We start from the raw sequence: 19,164 nt of genomic DNA, 5'->3' as shown, positions 1-19,164 counted from the left end.
GTGCGTGCGTGCTGTCAAGTTTTTGCGGTGTTGACAACGTATAACACACTTGACTTGTTCAGTAAGAGTACACACACCATTATTATATAGAGACCAATAAAGGCTGCAACTGACGGTTATTTTTATTATTTTCATTGTTTATCCTGTAAAATGTCAGAAAGTAGTGTCAATTTACTGTACTATATAAGCTGCTTTGTATCATCCCCGTTCTCTCTCTCTGCCCCCTTCCCCAATCTACCAGCTTCCCACCTATCCATAGTAGGCCGAAGTAAAGCAAGGTAGAGTGGAAAATTTCTTAGAGTAAAAAATTGAAGAAACATGTTAGCAGGACAGCATGTCTGCCTCAGCACAGCACATTTCTATGTTTGACTTTCTGTAAACATTCACAGTGAATTCAGTCGGCCCGAGAGGTTGCTGACGAGCATTTGTAGCCAGTCAAGTTCTCGATCAACATTTTCTAAACCACCAGGTTATTTCTAAGAAAATGTCTTGGTTATTGGAACTGCATGTGTTGCTGTTAAACCTCAGACTTTTGAACGCCAGTGGGTCATTCATTCCTTGATGTGAGTGAGTGAGAGTCATCTGAGAGTTATCAGTCACACGATTTACAGTGTAAACGGTTATAAAACCACTTGAGAAAAGAAGTCCTGAGTGCAATGTAAACCCTCCCACTGTTACACAAACAGCACTCTTTACTCCTTCAGCAGTCTCGAGCAAGTTTCTACATTTCTGTCCAAAATGTTCTTTTTTGATGACAGGATTTTACACAAACCACTAATTACCAAACCACAGACGTTGACTTGCTGCACTAACATGTCCCTGGTGCTTATCGTGTTTCACACACGAGTTATTTATAAGACCATACAACAGAAACAATGTGAGTGGACTATATTTCATAGAGCGAGTTACAGTAAGAGCGGGTAAAGCCAGCTACTCTAGTCAGAGACAGAGATGCACTGTTGTAGCGAAGCCTGCAGTCTGTTCAAACACTACGGTAAAACATGAAGGCCACACGAGTACAAGAAGGTACTGACAACACTGGCAGTGCAACACAGATGACGTTTACAACTTTAAGGAATTTACTGAATGCAAACACCAGCCAAGTATCCAATATCCTGTCACACCCAAACACACACGTCAACTAAAAATACAACATGAATTCACTGATCCTGCAAATGTACTGACCAAATAAGTCAATCTTAGTTTAACAAAAAACTGCAATCATTAAGGCGTAGAAATCTCACATATGATCACGGCAAAAATCTCAAACTCGCGGGCAGAGGAAACCACGAGCACAGGTACACAGTGTGCGACCTGTGAACAGTAGGCCATCTGTTTGTCCAGGTTAATCATAAACCTGAAGGACGGGAAGAGCCTGACCTGATCTCTCTAATAAAAGCTCAACTCATTTTTTGAAATCCTAACTGACTGAAACCTGAAGGTATTTCTGTACAGTTACTTATAGCTAACTAGAGAGCACAAATTAAACAAGGATAATAAACCAGAAGCAGTCGAGGTAATGACTGAATCAAATAATGAGCAAAGAGCAAACATGATTGTAAAACAACTTCAGAAGACGACAACTGTTTGACCTATATTCAAAAAGATTAGCCGAATCACCGCACACTGGTGATAGGATCAGTTCAACTTTAAAGCTGCGGATGTCGAGCAGAAAATTAAAGTCACCATTGCCTTTCTTTAGAGAAAGAAAATAAGCTAATAACAGTAATGATGCTATCTGTCATTCAGGGGAATTTCTTAAAAATGAGATGAGATTTCTAAAAACAAAATCAGCTTTTGAACAAAGCAGCTCACTTCTGCACTGAAAAACAATTCATCTCATTCACAAATGAATCAGGGAGTCCTCTCTAACTATATAGTTGCACTGCAGAAGCTCCTGTAAAATAAGATGACTGAAATAAGACTTAGATTAGATTAACTGTCTACTGACGTGGTTCAAGTCCACAACCGGCAGCCCTTCCTGACAAGTTTTCACCTCGCACATTATCAGTAATAACTGATGTCCTTTGTTCATTTTTACCGGCTAACTTTTAGGTGTTTCCACGCAGCGGTATACTGTGAGACCATTCATGCATTGTGTTCCTCTCTCTCCTCTTACCACTTGGTCTTTGAACCTTACTTCCATTTCCCACTGGGATCTCGGAGCTGAACAAAACACCTGTGGCCTCCAGCGCTCAATGAACAGACAGCTCTTTATATTTCATATGGCAACACCAAAAGCAAAACAATCCCAGATCCCACAGTTATCCAACTCCAGGTACTTCCTCCTCAGATCAGCCCTGTGAGGATGATCGAAACCTGATCCTCCTGCTCAAATTATTCCTAACGTGACCAGCTGTGGTGTTTCTCTCTCAGCGTGGAAGGAAGAAAAAAAAAATATGGAGGAGAAACCTCACCTGGAGCGCTCCTCCCCCACCCAGCCTTTGCCCACTCTCACAGTCACTCTCTAGTGCCCTCCAATAAACAGGGATTTAAGGTGGAGCTGTACTACCTTAAGCAAACCCCCCCGACACACACACACAGATATGAGAGGAGCAAAGTATCTTGTGACTGGTATCGTAATCACAGAGAGGTATGCAGTCCTGCATCTGTCTAAAGTGATGAATATTAGCTGATTCCAGATGTTTAACATGTGACTTTCACTGGTATAAAACAAAAAAAAACAAGTTATTGACCACAAGGTTCAGAGTTGCTTTTCAAGTCATTAAAAATATTTTTCTGCACATAAAATGAATGAAAATGATAGTGTGCTTATTCCAAACCTCAACTCTAATGCAAAACATTTAACATGCCATATACATATTCATTTTCACATTGTATTAAAAAATAAACACCAGAAGATGCATCATTATAAGATCTCCTGAACAAAACAGAACAAAAATTCTGTTTTGTTCAGGTTTCATTTTAATAATGATATGAAACGAATAACACGTTACAATCACAGCGTTTTTTAGGCTGTAACCAGCAAAGATTTGGTGGTTTTACTTAACACCACTGTATTTTGTTCTTATTGACTACTCAAGGACTTGTGTCTGGAGCACATAAACAGAAACGTTTGTGTGTCAATTAAAGTAAAGTTAAGTAAAGTGAGCTTGACGAAAGCTTGGCCAGAAAACATACATCTGTAATGACGAACCTGCCAAAGGATGTGTGGGGCCGTGTTTAACGTCTAAAATACTTTGGACATTAATATGTAATGTGCATTATGCTGTTACTGTCACTATAAAGAGTAAACTGATCTAGTGCAATACAGATAAATGAAGATGCACAAACAGACAGCACTGACATGAAGAGGTATACAGGTTGTTGCTACAGTACAGTACTATCCATCCACTTACAGGCACCACCAGCAGTGGAGGTGGCTGCTCCGGCGGCACAGAGCCAAAGTGCTTCAGTAGTTTCATTCGCTGCGTCAGATTCATGATAACAGTGTTGTGCTTTTCCTCTGTAAACACCGGCTCACTACCTCAGTCGGTACGACTGATAAAGACACACAAAAAACTCCAGACGAGACGGTGCAGGGCGGGAAATGACCATGTAGTCTGTATCTCAGCCACACTGACGCAGGTCTCCAAGCCCCCAGAAGACAAACAATCCACAGAAAGAGGCCACAGGACACTTTGAAGTATTCAACTCAAAATCTAGAAGAAAAAAAACAAACAAGCTACATTCCTTTGCTTCCTACAGAGAGGTCACGTGTCCATCACTCCAGAGAAAAGATCCGCACCCTCAATTATTCCCTTTCTGGTGGGTTCATAAAGTCAAATAGGTCCACTTGCTCCCACAGTCAGTGGTATGTGTGTTGGTTAACTTGTAGTCGTTCCCACAAGGCAGCAGCAGCAGCAGCAGCAGCAGGTCCCAGGCTGCTGGCTGAGTTTCAGTCTGCTGGGTGCTATGGTTACGTCGGTGGAATGAGAGCACTGGGCTGTTAATAATTGAAGGGGTGTTTGCTACACTATAGATTTGCCTGCCCTGAGTAAAGTTTCCTGGGTTCCTACACAGGCACGGAGCGGTTTCAGGATCAGGAAATGGCACTGTGGCGACACAGGGCTTTGATTGTATCTCTCCTTCTTGGTGAACATTTATGCACGACCCACAGCATGGGTGTGCTGTTTGACTCTGATTATCAGTGCCCTGCCCAGTCAGCTCTACAGTCATAGACAGTTGGACTAAATTCGAAAGGAGGAAATAGAAAAGGGAGGATGTTTCTGTAGCTGAGTGTACAGAATAATAATAGAAAACAGCTTATGAAAGCCTGAACCAGAGAGCGTCCATGACAGATCAGTGAGTGGATTTTAAAAATGTGGCAGTTTGAAAATAAGTGGCCCCTACGTGACAGATCCAAGATCCTCGGCCTGGGTTTAGCCAGGTGGAACAGCTGGCCTCTGGTCAGCCAGGACACCAGTGCTGAATTATTGATAGGTCCGAGGAAAACAGAGAACCTCAAGCAACCGCTTCGGTTACTAAAACAAACACTTAGCAAAAGGTGTGCCCCCGCTAGTAGTCAGGACTTAAGTCTGTTCCTGCAGCAGAGCCACCTCAGAGGCTGCGTTTCTTTCATTTTCAGCCAGGGCCACTCCTGTTGTCCTGCCAACATGCAAACTGCCAACTCCTGCGTGCGTTGTCCCAGCACAGGTTTGCTAAGAGCTTAACTCGAAGCTTCACTGTGAAACACAGGCCCACGTTCGGGGTGACAACTGGAATTCTTCGACGGTGCGACAAGCAAACAAGCTCCTCTAATGAATATTAATGACTGAGACACACATTAAAGCCTCGAATGGCCCTACAGTGGTTCGCGGTTAATGAGAAATAGCAAAGCTTCCCTGTGTAAGTATGGAGATTTGAAAGACAAATACTCCAGAGGTTTGCAGAGCCCACAGAGTGGCAGTAATTACACAGGCCAGGGCTTTGTAGCTCCCACTCACAGTGGACTTACTCATGTACTGTCAACAGTGTTTAAGTACAGCAAACACCGGCTGTATAGCTACCTGGACTCCTATACAGATGTCTGCACTTGGGTTATGTGGAAATATTCATATTGATTCACTCAAAATGAATGCAAAAGAGTGTTTTAGAAACCTTGCAGGTAGTCTTTTTAAATGGAGCCTAATGGAAAATCTCAAGCACATGACCTCAGTCAAGGCAAATGTCTGTTAAATACAAAGAGAAATAAATGAATATGAGGTCAGATATATAGTGTTGTCCCTTTAGTATCTCTCAGTGTAAGAACATTAAGTCCCTGTGGGCAAAGGTTTACAGCAGTATTAGATGTTACACATGGCATCAATGTGATGAAGTACTTTATCCACATCACCCCCACAGTCTCCTCAGCAGGTGAAGGTTCCTGACAGAAACCTTCAGTATTGATCATGAACGTTTCACCAACAGCTGGATTTAAATACAACTATCCAGAAAGACTCAACTATCCAGAAACTGAGCCTTTCCAGAACAACAAACCCTTAGACTGAACACATTGACTCATCCTTAATCAATCAGTGTATCAGTAAATACACTGATTGGAGTCAGAGGAAAGTAAGACGCAGCTGTTTGGGAATGCAGAGTCGAAACTGTTGTGAAACTCTGACAGGCAGGTAGAAACTTGCATGTGTGGCAGAACCAGTAAGGTGAGGATGAGGAAAGTGGGGCCCACCAACACACACACATACACACATACACATACACACATACACACATACACACACACACACACACACCACACACAACACACACACACACACACACACACACACAGTAATGGCAACAAATACCCTACCAATATATGTAGAATACAGTCTATACTGTGCCTGTATTAATCCAACTCCAACTCATAATGAAGGGATAATTAATGAAGCTATCAGGCTTTCAGTGCCATTATAAGCTATGGGCCTGTGACTGCTCAAAGTTGTATCTACTTTACACAAACATGTTACGTTTTCGGTTAAATTACTTCTGTGAAAAAGCTTCCAGTTGTTAAACACCAAACCTTAACCTTAACTTCTACTTCCCGTCTCCAGCCTGAGGATGTGGACTGACAGCCATGCTTTACCTGTGTAGCAGCTGTGGAGGTTAACGTACCTGTAACCTGCCGCTCTCTGTGTGTGTAGTCGCTCTCAGACGATTCGTCCGACCTTTAAAATCCTTCAATAAAAATCTTCTTTAAAGTTTGTTCGCGCTGACTGTCCCGGAGGTTTCAAAACTTCCTTCTAAATCTTCCTGAACACAGGTGTGGAGGCGTGGCGTCCACTGCTCGACGTACAGGTGAGTTTCACAACGTCATCACGCGAATGTTGGCGTCACCAACCGGAAGTCGGTGCACCTCATAAATAAATCCTCCACCTAAGTTTTGGTTGCGATAAGAGACTGCATCATAAGCAGGTGACGATTATGTAATTTAAGAGACACGTTTCACTTTATAAATAAATGATCACAGGTGTCACAATCTATCTCGTAATATAGGCTTTTATTTTGAAAACAAGAGAGGTACAACCCATAAACTCTAATTCTACTACATTTTTATTTAAATCATTATATCTTGTATTTTTAATGTGTTATTTAATGTGTATTTCTGTTTTTATTATGTGCTGTGGAATTTCCCCATTAGGGGATCAATAAAGTGTATCTTATCTTAAGCTTTATTTCACAAGTTTACTTCCTTAAATCGTGTACTGGCCCTGCACTTTGTTATATTATAGAAACTTGAGATATGAGCATATTTTGTAGTAGTGGTTGTCAAAGTAGAAGGCCCCTCATCCCACCAGCTCCTCAAAAAGATCAGATTTTTAACTTTTTCACTTTTAAATCAGGACTTTTACTTTACATTGTTACTTGAATTTGACTACATCAGTATTAGCATCAACATATACTTAGACTACTCATTATGCAGAATGGCCCATTCCAGATTAATATTGATCATTGGAGCATAATTATTAATGCATTCATGTTTCATCTCTTTAATGTTGCAGCTGGTAAAGGTGGAGGTGATTTTATCTACTTTACTGCCAGGTAGCTTTAATCTACAATAATACATCATAACTTATTAGTTGGTTGTTGTTGAATATTTATGTTTTATTAATCTGAATCTGTAACCAGTAACTATATATCTATATAAATATAGTGGAGGGAAAAGGAATTTCCCTAATTAAAGTACAAGTGGGCCTACGTCAAAATTGCACAGAAGTAGATAAACTTAGTTACATTCTACCACTGATTTCCTGTTTTATTAATAACACAATCAATTACATGGAACTTAGGCTGTGGTTGGCTGCTAAAGACAGATGTTTGTAGAGTAACAGTTGAACCTTGACTTTTTATTTCTGCTCAATTTTATCCCCTCAGTGGATTTTCTTTTTGATGGTTTAAATAAACAAGGAGTGACAGCACACATGCTGCTCCTAATGAATCGACAATATACCTCCAGGAGTGAGGATAAAGGCCTTTTCCCAAATGAACAAAAGAGTCAGTTTCAGCAATCTTCAAGTTTTTATTTGTTTACAAAGTTAAGATTGCAATTTCATATAGTCCTTCCTTAAATGAGTAGAAAACCTTTTTAAAGAATTAGTCGAAAGGCACAAATTTTACAATATATACATTTGGATCTAAATTATAAATATATAGAAAACAAAAGCACAACCCAGAATAAAAGTGCTGAACACAGTTTCTTTTTTTTACAGAAAAAATAGGCTTTGTTTAAAAATACATACAATCAGTAGCATGTTTTTTGTTTCATTTTTTGTTAGCAATAAATTATTTGAACGTGATAACTTTGATAACATATAATATGCAAATGGTGGAGAAACAAGAAAGATGGTTACAGTATACACAGAGCTATCCATCAAAGATCAGAAACACAACAAGCTTGCAACGCTCAATCATAACCAACAAGAGAACAGTAACTTGATTATGCCATTCTTAGTGCAAAATGATAATATAATGATAAAAGGCCTAACGACACTAATGAAGAATTCTTTAAAAAAAACAACTAAAAAAAAAAGGTTTTGCTCCTAAAAATGCGGTCCATACCCCTCAATTTCATAAAGCTTTATTTGTGTATTTATCTGTGTATTTGCGAAGGCAGATCTTTTGCAGACTGATGTTTCGGAATGTGCCTGATGTGGAATATTAAAAGCAAAATTAATGAGGGTACGAGAAAAAAAAAACATGCTATAGCAAGATGCTGCAAATTTAAAAAGAGAAGCCTTAACAAGAATGTGGGATACTGTGAGTCAGTCTAAACCTTAACATGTGTTACACTGAGGGAGGGGTAAAGGCTTGGACAGATCAATTGCACATTTCAGCATAACTCAGGTGCGAATCGACTGAAAAACCTGTCAGCTTTGACATGGATTAAATTTCCAGAAACTGCAACACAAATGAAAATAAAACTGTCCACAGAAAAATAATGTTCCTTAAAAAGAAACAGCCTTTGATCTTTGTCCTAAGAAGGCATAAACATTTAAAATCACTGACATGTTCACAAGGACAAACGACAAACCCATCACATTAAGTCTAAAACATAAATACAGCAAGAGTCACAGCACAGAGTTAAGAAAAAAATAGCACATGTATTGGTTAGTTTCACCACTGTTATAAGGGGAAATGATATATTTCTGCTAACGCCCCACCGTTACACCTCTTGTAAGTTTCTTCCTGAGATTGATAAAAGTTCTGATATCTTAGAGCCAGTAACTTTAGGGGAGTCTGTGGAACACTTTGGTATCTCTCTGCAAACTGAAGGCCCGGCAAAGGTCTACAAGTTGGAGAAACAATTCTACTTGAGAAAAGCAAAACTGAAATGAGCAGAAATAAATCCAGACACTGTACAGCAGTACAGAACAGTGCAATCTTATTTGGTGGCAGGTTATAATAGAATTTGTTTTATAGTAATCTTGAAAACTAGAAACTTCCCTGACCAAACATTTTGTTAACTACTCTAATAAGCAGGATAACATATCTAAAATCTAAATATCCCTTAAATATAAATAACAATAACTTTTATAATAACGATGACTAAAACATCAAGAACGCATTGCGTTCATCCCGTGAAAACGTACTATACAAAGGTTGTATGCATTTCAGAATCTGTTTAACTAATAGACTATGAAGCTCAACAGAAATAAGAAGATTCATACCATGCAAAGGTAACCACAAAGCTTTGCCTTTTGAGCGTAAACAGTACTTAGGCATTTATGTTTCATAACAAATGTAGAATATGGTTTTATTGCTTTTTAATCACTTGAACTTATCCCGGCATTTCGTCGTGAACCAACTACAGTGCATCCTTTTCATACAAAGATGGCCAGATCTCACAGGTTTTTTTAAATATGTACTATCACACACGTCTACACGTTTAAAATGTTTTTATAGTCTTGACGTCTGAAATGGAAACACACTTCATGACTAACAGCTCTTATCAAGGTGATGCTTTAGTTAAAAACAGGATGTTCTTTTCAGACCTCATGACAATAAAAACTTGAAATCCTCTGTTATTCGCTGTAATGTAAAGACTTAAAACTAAATGTCATATCTGTGTTGGTCAAGATGACAGAAAAAGAAAATAAAAACGCACTCGAGACTTTCCTGAGAAATTTAAAATCAAATCAAACCAGGAGTCACATCATTAAATGTTATTGTCAGCTTTAAAAAAAAAAAAAAAAAAAGAAGGTGTCGTGAGTAAATATTTTTGGACACAATTTTTACACACTGCGCTCCAATAATCTGTGCCATACTGACCTCGTTGTCGTATTCACAGGGAAGAGGAACAGAATAGTCCATGGTGTTAAGATCAGACTACACAGACAGGCTTAATGGTAGGCTTCTTCCGTGAACCTACCACCAGCATAGGTGTAATCACAAACAACATGAACTGACTGACTGACTGACCTGACCATGACTGACTGACTGACTGACTGACTGACTGAGGGGTCTAAAAGTCAAATACAAATATACCATATTTAAATTAAAATTAAAACCAATGCTCAAGAGTACAAATCTATACATAGGCTACATGGATTTTTAAAGACTGCATTTATAGATTTCTCCAAAGGCACTGTTTGCAACAGCAGACTGCTCTTCCTCTCCCTTTTTCCTCACACTAGTGTTCATACAAGCAGGGAGAGAAACAATAGGAAGGATGTAGAAGAAAAAAAAGAAAGAAAGAAAACTGAGGCATTTCATGGCTATTCAGCTAAAAGATTTTATCTGGGGTTTTCTTTTTTTTTCCCTCATCTTCCAGTTCAACACTATCTTTAGTTTCACTCAAACCAAGCCTTGCATACAGCCTTGTTTTAGTCAAGACAAACAGCCATGAAGCGAAGTAACAGTAAAGCAAAGTCTAAAGATGCGGTTTTTAACTGGTGAAAGGCGTTTAGAGCTTCCAGCAACTTCACCAGTCATACCTCGTAAAATCAGCAGCGGGAGGTTTATTAAAGATTTTCCACACCTCAATGAATGAGCTTTTGTTTTGACAGCTCATATGGTCAATAAAATACAGTTAATCACATGGTGGAGGGGGTTTTCTTCTCACTTTTTTTGTTTTACAGCTGCCTTTCACTGTGGAGGACGCACTTTTTGGTGCATAAATCTGATATTGATCGGGCCCGCTATCACCTCGACAGCCTCAAGCAGGTGAACGCTACAGGTGGATAGAGGAAGGGTGAGCCGAGCGCAGGATAGGCAGTGACGTGACTATAGGCCCTGAGGGGAGAGGGAGTAGGTCCGAGGGTGCGATCACAGACAGCAGCGAACAAGACACAATCTGCTTTAAAAAGACCAAACAACCAACAACAACAACAAAAAAAAACACCCAAAGAAAAGTCCAGACGAGCTGTTGCTGTTTAAGCTCCTACTCTGGTTGCCGGTATTGTATGACAGATTTGCGGTCCAGTCCGGCCTGTAGCATGCTGTTCAGAGCCTCGCGGACGTCAAGGGCGGAGGCGCTGCAGTGGCCGTTGGGTAAGGAAAGAGAGTCTGACCCCTGGAGGGGGGGGTAGGGAGAAGGGAAGTGAGAGGAAGAGTTGGAAAACAGAGAGGATGCGGACGGGCTGGAGAAGAGAGAAGAGGACGACGTTGGGATGGACAGGAGGCCGGCGGAGGTGTGAGAAAGCAGGTTGTTTGACAAAGAAGTTGTGGAGGATGTGGAGGATGTGGAGGAAGAGCCAGAGGAGGTAGAGGATGAAGGGCTGTCTTTCTGCGCGGTCATCAGGGGAGACAGGGGCAAGTCAAAAAAATCTAACAAGTCTTGGTTATTGGGCTGCAGATGTTGCTGCTGCTGCAGATGTTGCTGTTGCTGCTGCTGCTGTAGCAAAGGAGGCTGCGGTAGCTGTGCAGCGTGCTGGGCATTCTGTGCATTCTGAGAGATCAGAGACTCAACAGACAGATTAAAGTCGTCTCCGAATGCTGCCGAGTGTCTCGCGAGACTGTCCAGATTTTGTCCGCCTTCTGTGGTGTCTGTGGAAGGGGATGGCGAGCTCACAGTCAGGTCCAAGATCTCATCCAGGGGATTCTTGGAAGACAAGTTGGGAGGCAGCGCAGCCTGATGGTGTGGAAGAGACGGGTTCTTCAGCTGTGGAAAATTGGACAAAAATTGGGGGTAAAACTGTGGCAGACCGGAGGAGGGGATGACCATGTTGGACAGAGGGCCCTGGTTGGCGGTGGAGGTGGAATTGTTGGGCCAGCTGTTATGGGTCCTTTGCTGGGTTTGGCTGGGATTTCTCTGCAAGGACAAAAGGGTTAAGTTCTGGGAGGGCTGCTGTAAAGTGGGCTGGGGTTGGGCTTGTATTCTCTGTAGCTGAGAGAGGTTACCAGTTTGTGTCCTCTGTAGAGGGTTTTGGATCTGATTTTGGGTGAGAGACTGGTGGGGGTGAGTGAGGGACTGGTTGAGCATGGGTTTCTGGTTGAACAGATTTTCCAGGAGGTGTTTGTTGTCCTGCTCCATCTTACGCCTACGTTCCTCAACCAGTCGCTGCTCCACAGCCTGCTGCTCCCTCTCCTTTCGTCTCCTCTTCACCTCCTCGTCCATTAGCAACAGCTCCTCGCGCACGCGTGCCACACAGTTCTCTGGGATCTTGATACCTGGGGGAGACGAAGAGTACAGCCATGTCAATTAACAGTGAGGTAAATATTTAAAACACTTTTTAGAACAGGTGAGGATCCGAAACCAGATCTTCCTACAATTTCTCTTAAAAGGTGATATTTCAGCACATGTAATAACAACAACAGTAAACAGATACATATGTACAGTGTTTTTTTCCTTTTATATCTATATTTATTATCTATAAATCTGTGCATAGTGCAAATTAGACTAGAGACAGAATCACCAGTGAACTTCCTCACACTGTTGGGTTTTATAGTCTATAGTCAAATTTATAGTTCTATAGTCAAAAGAATTTCAACATTTCCTGTGTTTCTGGCCTAATCATTTTTTCAGAGTCACTAAGAGTCAACGTTGCAGCTCACAGGAGTTCACTGGAGATAAATAAGGAAAGTAAACGACAATTTCATTTCCTCAATTTGTCATAAAGAAGTGTCAGCACTTCAACAGCGTCACACTTTACCATCAAAACAACTCCATGACATTTGGCAATTTAAGTTCACATTTTAAAACCTCTCTTTTATCAACATTTCCAGAATATTCCGACTGTGTGTGTGTGTGTGTGTGTGTGTGTGTGAGTGTGTACCATGTAAAGTGCGAGAGATAGTTTAAAAGCTGTTCACTTGTACTGACCGACTTGCTTGTTATGCTGCTTGGTTTTAAGGCGGACGATCTGCAGGATGCTGGTGTTGGTGATGTCAGACACCACGTCGGATACGCGCTTCCACACACGCAAAAGAGCACCACACAACATGTGGTACTGACGGAGGCGCATGCCCTGCAGACACTCCTGGCCTTCCTCAATTTTCTTACACTTCCCATTCCTAGGGGAAAAAACAGAAAAGAAAGTCAGACATTTTATGCATACAACACAGCCCACATGTTTCTCTGCTGTATGGCAGGTTGAGGGACTGCTCCATCCTCGCATTGTAAACACAGTTCACTGGTCATCAGATGGCGAATGCACATGTGAGACTTATTTCTTCATGACTAGTTCTCAGGTGATCTGCAAATCCTTGGGAATGGCATCTGACCTTAAAACCACCCTGACTGTGTCCTAATAAGTTCCAGCCTGATTAGATGCATTGAGCCATTCATTCCAATGGACATTGTGGATTCCTACTTACCAGTTGGCATGGCTACACTTCTTGAAGGAGAAGGTGAACTGGTTTTCCCAGATTTCCCTGGCTTCCTCTGAAGTCACCTGGAAAAGGAACACAGAAATCAGCAAAGAGCTCATTATATGCACAGACTGATGGAACACTTAACCCGACGACTAAAACCGAAACTTTAGTAACTTTGGCTTCCCTATTTATTATGTCATATTTTTTATATACAGTCCTTTGTTGTGTCAGGGACAAAATTACTTCAGTGTTCACTGACTTATAGTGAAAGTTCATTTATCGTCACTCTGTGGTTCATATAAGGATGTAAAACTACAAAGGAACTTCAATATCCCCATTGAAATTTACTTTAAATTTGAGTGCCCTTTGCTGCGTGTCATCCCCTCCTCTCGCTGCCCTTCTCCTTGTCTCGTCTTCAGCTGTCCACTAATAATCACACAGGCAATAAAGCCCCAAAAAATATATAAAAAAAGAAATTTACTTTTAATTCTTAACCTGATCATGTTTTTGTTAATGAGTTTACTTGTCTGTAAAAGCCACATTGTTCAGCTGTAGAGTGCCTTGATCATAGCTTGGTTGAGTACTATTCAGTGGCCACAAGGGGGCATCAGACTCCATATATACTCCAAACAGCACTAACTCAAGCTCAAGAAGGAAGCATCGGTCCTAAAAATGTCCAGTTATCTTCTGTCAAATATTTTCCGTGATTTTTTTAAAACTCATCATCATTTCGTTGCCATTTTGAAAAAATAAAATATAAACTCAAAAGACAATGTTTGTGACAATATAAGCAAGCCCAAAGATGACCTTTTATAAAAAACACAAATATTAAGACCAACAAATATTACAAATATTAAGGCTTGATTATTCAGTTAATAGACACCAACGTAGAGAAACAACTATTAGCCTAATAGAGCCAATTACCTTCCGGTAACGTTGCTGCAGGTTCTCCAGGCTCTCAGGGTGGGCCTGCTTGCCAATGTTAGGCTTGTAGACTATGAGGTGCTTGCCTCTTCCTTGCTCAGCTAGCAGCACACACGGGTTGTTACCTCGCAGCTGTAGAGAAGTCACACAGAGAGTTTATTTTTTGCACTGTTTCAGGGACTAGTATTAGTGGACATCCATCCATATGCTGTGAGGTCTGTTTTAAATAATAAATCATATATCATCACATGGACTCACCTTCAGGGACAGGTAGAATCCCTCATCAGGACCGCTGAGCTTCCGTGACCTGTTGAGGGCCTCATCCCAGGGCATACCTCTGTCCACACTGATCTACAGGGGCAAAAAGTCAGAGACTTGTATTTGGGGTACTGGGAAAGGACAGAGGTCACACTTCTGATGTGGCGAGATTCATAAACCTTTTAGCTCCCACATTGATTCTACTGAACTGGAACACAGACACAACCTCCCACTTACACAATGTTGATCAAAAACGTTATGAAACACTTTGACCCTTTATTGAATATGTAGAGGCTAGGCAATAAATATCCTCTTTACTACAATAACTAGGCTATTCTGTAAAATGTCACTCACCATGTAAAGCAGCTTTGTACCTTGGTTAATGTTTACTGTATAAGTACTAGTTATGTATGCGCTTGTAAATTCTGTACAGTTTTTGTCATATTTTATATAATTTGTATACCATGTCTACTGTTTGTTGACAAAAATACCAATAAACAGACAAAAAGAAAAAGGATCAGACTAAAGCATGTGCTGTGAAAGAGGGGGAACCACGGTGTCCTGAAGGTACGACAAACTCTTGCATAGAAACCCAAAAGAAAAATCAAACATATATTTAAGAAAACACACTCAGACCGATATACACTATAAGTGAATAAGTGACACCCTCTGTTCCTGCTCAACTGGTCTTAGCTATGCAGCATTCTGCTCGGCTGCCTGAAATGTCAATGTAGCCCGCAGCCGACAGCTAAAAGCAGAAGATACCAGTAATTATCCTGTTTCCACCTCCCACTGGTGTCTACATAGGCTCCTCAGCCCCAGGCTAAGCCTTTATGATCACAGTCTTACTGCTGGCAAAGTGACATCAATCAAAACTCATATAGTGCAGAGGTAGCTACTTGAGTTACCTCTGGGAGTGCAGGTTATGTAGAACAAATTTCACAGGTCTCTTTGTATGCAAAAATGTACACAGTGCAAACCCTGAAATCTTAATGAATTCATAGTCATTGGTATTTGCAACCCAATCTGTGAAAATTGCCTCGCTGCCATTAAACATGAACTTTTCTTTGTTTTGGTCTATTGGGAGACTACAAGCCCTACTGGATTTAACTAAAAGGAGAGAGCACGAGATTTGCATTTTTTGGGCATCGTGTATATTCATGAAATCACTTCTGGTTTGTAACGTCCAAGCCTTTTTGGCAGGCACACCAACGCCGTGTCCATTCTGTTACAGGATTTTAGAAGGTCACATCCTGGTGACGTGGAATGCCTCAAAATCAGTCTGTGCTCCCCACAGTGTCTGCTGACATTCTGGAGGCTGCTACATCCTACATACAGGCCCATGTAGGTGACAATACTGCTCATCTGTTCATGGTGTGTGCACACAATTCGTAACTCAAGATATGATACAATAATGGTATATTGTCCAGAGTAATGATAGCCCCACATCACAGGTGAATCAGTGACAGTGACACACAATTACTTCAACAAATCCATCTAACAGTGTACCCGCGGTGCCTACCTTATAGAGAACAACCTGTCCATCCTGAGGGTTTCCAGCTGTCAAGAAAGTTTCCTGCTTCTCCTCATAGATCTCATCGTTACCCGGGGCAAGGTCTGTCAGACACAAAAGAACAAGTGTTTGAAAAAATTACTCACATAAGAAGACTGGGAACCATCTTTCTTTTTAAATCAGCACCTGAAGGGTAAATCTTTTGCTGGTTGGGGTTACATTACGTTTAAATTTTAGATCACAAATGATGTATTTATGTAAAAACCCAAAACCATGCTGTGTGTTTGTTTAACACTTGACCTCCATACCTAGGATTCCCATGTCATATTTGCCCTCCTTCTTATCCTTCTCGATTAGGTAGTCAAAGTTGTCAGTGAAGTACTGGAAGAGATAGTTCTGCTTGTGGACCTCCAGCCCCAGGATGCGATTTAAGAACTTTGTGATGCTGCAGTCTGGGATAAAGACACAACACAGAGTAGTTAATGGAGCTGATTTTGTGTTGATATTTAAAATTGTAGTAGGTGGCCTGGGTAGATGTATTCAACTTGAGTATACAGGCATAAAATATGCCTGCATGCCTCTTGGGTACTCTACCTTTCTCAGTACTGATCCCAAAGCGAGACTCCTTACAAAAGATGCCCACATCTATCATTCCAAGTTTCATGTCTGAAATAAAGAAACACATAGTTGTTTTAATGATTAATCACAGTAAACATTGTGCTGATTAGGTTGTTCTGTTTACAGATGCTTACAGTCAAGCAAAGCTTAAACATACCTCTGAAAAACATGGCGTCACCCGCAGGGTAGCCTTTGGGAGGGGGCACCTTGTTCTCTATGTGGCCAAGGATTGCTTTGGTGATTTTATCTAGAGCCTTGGTACCGTACTGCAACAAACAGATCACGTAATTGGTACAGACACATTTTCTCAGGAGGCTCATTCAGCAACACAAATTAACAGGTAACATAGGATATCTTGTATACTGTCAAAAGTAACTTAAACTTTGGGCACTTAAGGTCATGAATATTATTTTCAGGTGTTTGGAAATTTGCCTACCTTGTTCTCAAAATTGTACTTGCTCAGGTCTCTAGTTTCTGTGGCTCTTCTGTCTCCATGGGTTAATGCACCCTGCAAAGTGGATTAGCAACGGCATTATTATTAGTATTAGAGGTATTAGGTTTACAGCCTTCAGAGCATCATCGCACTAATACAGACGGACACAATGACGTGGGATAAATCTGCGTTTGCTGTTGATCATCATTATCCAACCCGACTTCGTTGCTCAGCCTTAGTACGAGAGGGTGAACACGAATTTTTATAGCTAATGAAAGCACAACTACGTTTATGGATACTATACAATTATAAAAGGATTAGTACAACATTACAGTAGATAACAACATGGACTTCTAGCCCTCTCATTCATAAATTTGTTTTTTTTTTAAATATATGAGACATAGTATTAAAATGATTTTGGAGTGTATGTTATTACACTTTTAACGTTTTGTATGACTTCAAGAAACATTTTACAAAGATAAAACAGAAAACCAGCATTAACTGATGTTTCTTAATCCACTTTTGTCTTGCTGTTGTCATCTAAGATCCCAGCTTGTGTTTCCATACTTTAAAGATTTCAAATGAACTGCGATGGAGGTGAAGGAAAATTCACAAGAAAGCCAAGTCAACAGCAAATCAGTGTTGTAGCCAGTTGCTGGCTCTCCCACACAAACTGCCTTGAGATAACAAAACAAAGGGGTGTACTAGCCAAATATGACTTCACTGCTGTTCTGTAGTCAGCCGGTTTGTAAAGGTATTCAATCGTCTAAAATAGAGCTACTCTGTGTGTGCGAATTTGTGTTGTATCTGGTTCAGGCAGGCAGGAGAGATGTGACCTATTCCTGATGCACATTTACCGAACACAGCTGGCAAACACAAGAATGACTTCCTGGAACCACCATCCCATTGCACACTGCTTGCCCTTTTCCCAAAAGGACTGTCATGCTGTGTCACTGTGGAAATAAATGACCGCTTGTGCTGAAATGCATTGATAATTATGGAAAATAAACCTAGACTTATAAATTATCCAGACAAGCTGCGTTGCTTTTTCTGCTTATTCAGTTTTCCATTATTGAGCTGAAGAAGGGAAAGACCCAGAATCTCTTGAGGTTTGTGGAGACAAGTTGATGTAACTTCAAGCGAACCAGCCATAAAAGAGGCTCTACAGAGAGCTTTCTAGACTAGGGAATACCCCAGGAAACAGGAAGGACAGTGGGTGTGGGAGCAAACGGTACAGTCGATGGCAACCAAGAGCACAACAATCAATATCTAATATCAAAAACACAAAACACAGGTACTCTCTGTTTACAGTGGAACAATTCTTTTCACACTCCATGAAGACAAGATGACGTGGAATATTTTCCCATGAGAGAGACTGCACTTAAAGTAAGAAAAATAAGTAGATAAGAGCAAATGCAACATACACACCCACACAAACACATATACAGGGCTTTGATATTTACCAGGCTCTCTAGTCTCTTAGCCACAATGGAGGCAAAACGTCTCTCCCCAGCCAACTCAGAGATGAGGAAAATGTACTCTGGGGCTGTCACCTGATTGGACCGATGGGTGCGACCTGGAGAGACAAGGAAAAGTGAATCAGACAGAATTTATACAAATAAAACAGCAAGAGAGACGACAGCCTGCATGTACAGTGTACAGGTATGACATTACACAAGAGTAGTATGGGTCAATGACCTTTGGTGATATAAAAATCATTTCAACCAGATACGCAAAAACATTTTTTAACATTCAGGATTTCATCTTAACACAAGCAGCAAGGATGAATAAATAATCAAGACAACAGAAAAGTAAGTAGGGGACATTCTTGGTGATAAACTTGGCGCAACATAAAATAACAGTGAAATCTGATCTCTGACAAAAAAAAAATCCCATGCAGGAACAAAGTTCACTAACAAACATTTCCACAAAGTTTTTCTGTGGAAGTTCAGGAGACTTCTATAGAACCTCTTCAGAGGATAAAAAAGGATTGGCTGTCTGTGTGTATTTGTACTGTGTGTGTGTACGTGTTTGTGTGTGATCACAAACCGCCAAAAAAGAATTAAGCTACAAGTTACACACCAAGCAGGATGGCTGCTAATGGAAAGAATTACTTAAGCAGTTTGCAAATTACTGCAAACAATTCATTCATCCACTCCTTCGTGATGGTGTGTGTGTGTGTGTG

The 19,164-nt window shown here is 40.7% G+C and overlaps 2 protein-coding genes across 6 annotated transcripts in view; both read right to left on the bottom strand.

The window, feature by feature from the left end:
• The window catches only part of tjp3 (tight junction protein 3), an 18,487-nt gene extending 12,243 nt beyond the window's left edge, over nucleotides 1-6,244 (bottom strand). Inside the window, exon 1 of one of the 3 annotated variants that reach the window (XM_035653304.1) lies at nucleotides 6,097-6,244. Coding sequence is in view for 2 of the 3 variants with exons in the window: in XM_035653301.1 (XP_035509194.1) it covers nucleotides 3,360-3,443 (84 nt within the window). In the remaining variant the exon portion in view is untranslated. Of the gene's footprint in view, nucleotides 1-2,119; nucleotides 2,347-3,359; nucleotides 3,922-6,096 lie in introns of those variants that run through there. The other 2 variants (XM_035653301.1, XM_035653302.1) reach the window with 2 other exon arrangements.
• A 3,605-nt stretch (nucleotides 6,245-9,849) lies between these two features.
• Nucleotides 9,850-19,164, bottom strand: part of si:ch73-63e15.2 (protein strawberry notch homolog 2) — a 58,093-nt gene continuing 48,778 nt past the window's right edge. For all 3 annotated transcript variants that reach the window (XM_035653434.1, XM_035653435.1, XM_035653436.1), the window contains 11 exons: nucleotides 18,443-18,555; nucleotides 16,983-17,054; nucleotides 16,704-16,812; nucleotides 16,523-16,594; nucleotides 16,237-16,380; nucleotides 15,938-16,032; nucleotides 14,416-14,508; nucleotides 14,158-14,289; nucleotides 13,237-13,313; nucleotides 12,743-12,933; nucleotides 9,850-12,090 (listed from right to left, as the gene is read on the bottom strand). In XM_035653434.1, coding sequence (XP_035509327.1) covers nucleotides 10,862-12,090; nucleotides 12,743-12,933; nucleotides 13,237-13,313; nucleotides 14,158-14,289; nucleotides 14,416-14,508; nucleotides 15,938-16,032; nucleotides 16,237-16,380; nucleotides 16,523-16,594; nucleotides 16,704-16,812; nucleotides 16,983-17,054; nucleotides 18,443-18,555 — 2,327 coding nt within the window. In that variant the 3' untranslated portion in view covers nucleotides 9,850-10,861. The remainder of the gene's footprint in view (nucleotides 12,091-12,742; nucleotides 12,934-13,236; nucleotides 13,314-14,157; nucleotides 14,290-14,415; nucleotides 14,509-15,937; nucleotides 16,033-16,236; nucleotides 16,381-16,522; nucleotides 16,595-16,703; nucleotides 16,813-16,982; nucleotides 17,055-18,442; nucleotides 18,556-19,164) is intronic.

This window comes from Morone saxatilis, unplaced genomic scaffold (genome assembly GCF_004916995.1).
Source record: "Morone saxatilis isolate NCDOM2014 unplaced genomic scaffold, NCSU_SB_2.0 Contig12, whole genome shotgun sequence".
Taxonomy (NCBI): Eukaryota; Metazoa; Chordata; class Actinopteri; family Moronidae; genus Morone; species Morone saxatilis.
Note: the sequence above shows the minus strand (reverse complement) of the source record. Positions and strands in the feature narration are given on the sequence as shown.